The 3747-nt window shown below is 28.2% G+C and overlaps 1 protein-coding gene across 4 annotated transcripts in view; it reads left to right on the top strand.

The window, feature by feature from the left end:
* PCB (Pyruvate carboxylase) overlaps positions 1-3747 on the top strand; it is a 576937-nt gene that overhangs the window by 472344 nt on the left and 100846 nt on the right. For all 4 annotated transcript variants that reach the window (XM_067046399.1, XM_067046400.1, XM_067046397.1 and 1 more), the window contains one exon: positions 2275-2449. In XM_067046399.1, the coding sequence (XP_066902500.1) occupies positions 2290-2449 (160 nt within the window). In that variant the 5' untranslated portion in view covers positions 2275-2289. The remainder of the gene's footprint in view (positions 1-2274; positions 2450-3747) is intronic.

Below are 3747 nucleotides of genomic sequence, written 5' to 3'. Positions count from 1 at the left end.
TTGCTAAAATATGAGCCCTAATAGAGTTATTTACGTTAAATAGTTTTCGAGATATAGCTTTTTAAAAAGCAACATTTCATAAAAATATTGTATGGAACATACTGAAAGATCAGCAGTTAGTGAATTTAATTTAATTTTTTTTTTTTTTTTTTTTAATTTTAAAAAATTTATATCTCAAAAACCATTTGACGTACAGATGTCTATTAACACTCAAATTAAAGCTAGTTTAATACGCTATAAAATAGTTTATGATGTTTATCTTCGTAGGAGTAATAGTTTACATTAAATTTGCTAAAATAAATTGATTTATAGTTGTTCGGACAAATTTCCATTTGCCAAATTTATATTCATATGTGAATATCATAAAAACTACTACCCCCACGAAGATAAGTGTCATAAACTACTCTATAGTAAGTTAAATTTCCTTTATTTTGAGTGTTGGCAGACATATGTGCGTCTTATAGATTTAGAAATATAGTTTTTCAAAAATCCAACATTTAGAAATTAACATTTTGTGAGTTTATTTTGTCAAATATCATAAATATTACTACTCCTACATAGATAAACATAATAAACTATTTTGTAGTAAATTTAACTAGCTTTAATTTGAGAGCTGACAAACATCTGTACCTCCAATGGTTTCTGAAATAAAGTTTTTCATAAATCAAATTCATTGTCTGAACAACTATAAATCAATTTATTCTAGCAAATATCGTGAAAACTATTATTCCTACTTAGTGTTAATAGACATATGTACGTCACATAGTTCCTGAGATAAAGATTTCTAAAAATAAATTAACTAACTACTAATCTTTCAGTGGATTTTTAAGAGATTTTGCTTTTTAAAAAAGCTACCTCTCCAGAACTATTGGGCGTAAATAGCTCTCTAATATTTCAGCAAATTTACTCTTATTTAAATAATGTTCTCTTAGTATCGTCAATTATTTGAAATATTGTAATATAAATTTAAATATCTTCGTAAAAGACCTCGATCAATCTGTTTATAATGCGACGCAGGGGAATCTGACATCTATTAAAAACTAATTTTCATATGATTTAACAACATTATTAATAGTTCGTTTGTTTTTGAAATATTGAATTATTTAAAATAAATAATACTATCTGTACCTCAGACCATTATCGCATATTTTTATTTAACTGTTTTTTCTTTACCTAGTGGTATAAGTGGCTATCTCCTAAACCCATTTTATGTAAAATCGTATGATTAACAAAAAAAGAAATTACACTTTTATTAGGATATATTTCCAAACTGCTCTAAAAAAAAAAAATCTACGCAAAAATAGTCTTGATAAAAATGTCTTAAATGGCATATATAATTATATCCAAAATGCTATATATAACTCCGATCTAAATGTCATAGATAAATATATCCTCGATTGTATAAATAGCTATCTCCTAAGTGGCATAGACCACTACATCCTCAATAGCACATGTTACAATAAATTAAATTAAAGGCTATATATAACTATATCCTAAATGGCATAGACAACTAAATATCCTAAATGCTACATATAACTTTGTCCTAAATGTCATAGATAACTATATCCTAGATGGGGTAGATATCTATGTCCTAAATGGCATACATAGCTATGGTGAAAGTATGGATTTTAAGATTAATTATTTAGTGTATGTGTTTTATTAATATACATTAGGTTTTCTCTCTATTATATTGAAATTAGTTTTTTAACTACAAAACGGCAGTAATGAGGAAATTAGTAAATATTCCTAGAAGAAAATAGATAAGGAAGTTTAAGATAAAAAAAAAAACTCTCATTCAGCATAAACTCAGTTTACATACAAAGTTCGGATCCTCAAGCATTTTGGAAGTGCCGCAGGAGTTCTGAAAACTCCGATAAACCGCTTAATCGACTTGGAAGTGACAATTGTGACTGAAAACCCCTACATCCAGGATACTATTCTATATAAGTTAAGCTTATATAATGCAAAGGATGCTGTAAATAACAAACCATAAATGGTAGATCAACTTATTATAAATTCATTACAAACATTCCTCCTTCGTTCCTCATCTCTACCGTATTGAACTCATGTTTTGGATGACAAGATTTGTTTTGGTCTTTCTTCTGTTTTTTCTGGAAACGAATTTTTAAAAAACACATAAAAATGTAGATTTTAGTTATTATAAAAGAATTATGGGGTCGCTAAGGTTCTTCTTGGATTACATTATTAAATTTTAATATAATGTAATGAATAATTACTAGATTATATATGTTAATATGATTCTTATTGTTCCAGTAAACGAACGCAAATATGTCGATGCTGGGAACGACCCGCCGCTGCTACCAGCTGAAGGACAAGATGAAGTGCAGGCAGATCTTGTGGTCGATGGTCCGGTGCAAGTCCAGCCAAGCTGAGCCCAAGAAGAAGGTCGAATACAAGCCCATCAGGAGTGTTCTGGTCGCCAACAGAGGTCAGTAAGCTCTGGAGTAATAGTTTCAGTTATCTTACGAAAGCAAAAAGTAAAAATATCCTAATGCTGTTTCAAAAACAGTTTAAACCCTATTAAAAACGAAAATGAAAGAAACATGGTCAGGGTTGCGGTCAACAGCGAAACAAAATAGTTAACAACTATTTATTTTCTGAGCTTTATATTTTACGTATTTTTATAAAGAAATTTTTACTCTTGCCATGGTTACTTGTTTTTATTCTTATCATTGTATCATTTTGTATCTTTTTAGACCTGATGAAGCCCTGCAAAGTGGGGCGAAACGTTGGAAAATAAATAGTTGTTAACTATTTTTGTTTCACTTTTGACCGCAACCCTGACCATCTTCTTAAATATCAATTTTTACGGCCAACTATATATACATATATAAAAACTGAATAGTTTGATAGAAAAGCATCAATTCAGTAAATTAATAATAGTTTCCGACCAGATTCATTCTCCAGATTTCTGAGCGATTTTGAAATCTATTTTTTTCTTAAAGAATTAATTATTTTATTAATTGTAATTTTTCCATATATATATATATATTTGGTAATTGAACTGAGTCTCTGACAACTTACTTTTTGGTTTAATTCAATTCAGTTTGGTAATATTTTCCCATACTAATTTTTGAAATGTGACTTTCAGTTAACTGATTGACCAACTTCAATATCAACAATTTTCCGAAAAATGCTTTTAATAATATTTCTCGTTGCAGAATCACAACATTTTTCTTTTACAAAAGTATGGTAGAAATATAAAGATATAACGACTAACTACAAATTTATATTCAATCCTAAATTGCTATGGAATCAATATTGAAGATTTTGTGGAATCACTCATCCTTTGTACTGAAAAGCCCTGAAAAATAGTCAAGTAAAATAGAAAAACTAACTATTAAATAACTATTCTGACATGAAAATATTACTCAGACTGGCAGAGCAGAATAGTTCTACTAGTACAAGAGCCCAAGAGGAGAAAAAATGTAGTTATCTCACCCCAATTTTTGATTACTTTAATGAAAACTATGTATGATTAAAAAATGGCGGCTGTTTCAAAGCGATAAAAAAACTAATTTTTCATTCGAAGCTCTATATCATGAGCAAATTTGCTAAAATATGAGCCCTAATAGAGTTATTTACGTTAAATAGTTTTCGAGATATAGCTTTTTAAAAAGCAACATTTCATAAAAATATTGTATGGAACATACTGAAAGATCAGCAGTTAGTGAATTTAATTTAATTTTTTTTTTTTTTTTTTTTAATTTTAAAAAATTTATATCT

This window comes from Halyomorpha halys, unplaced genomic scaffold (assembly GCF_000696795.3).
Source record: "Halyomorpha halys isolate HHAL.00 unplaced genomic scaffold, Hhal_1.1 Scaffold256.1, whole genome shotgun sequence".
Lineage (NCBI taxonomy): Eukaryota > Metazoa > Arthropoda > Insecta > Hemiptera > Pentatomidae > Halyomorpha > Halyomorpha halys.
This window is presented reverse-complemented; position numbering and strand designations above follow the sequence as displayed.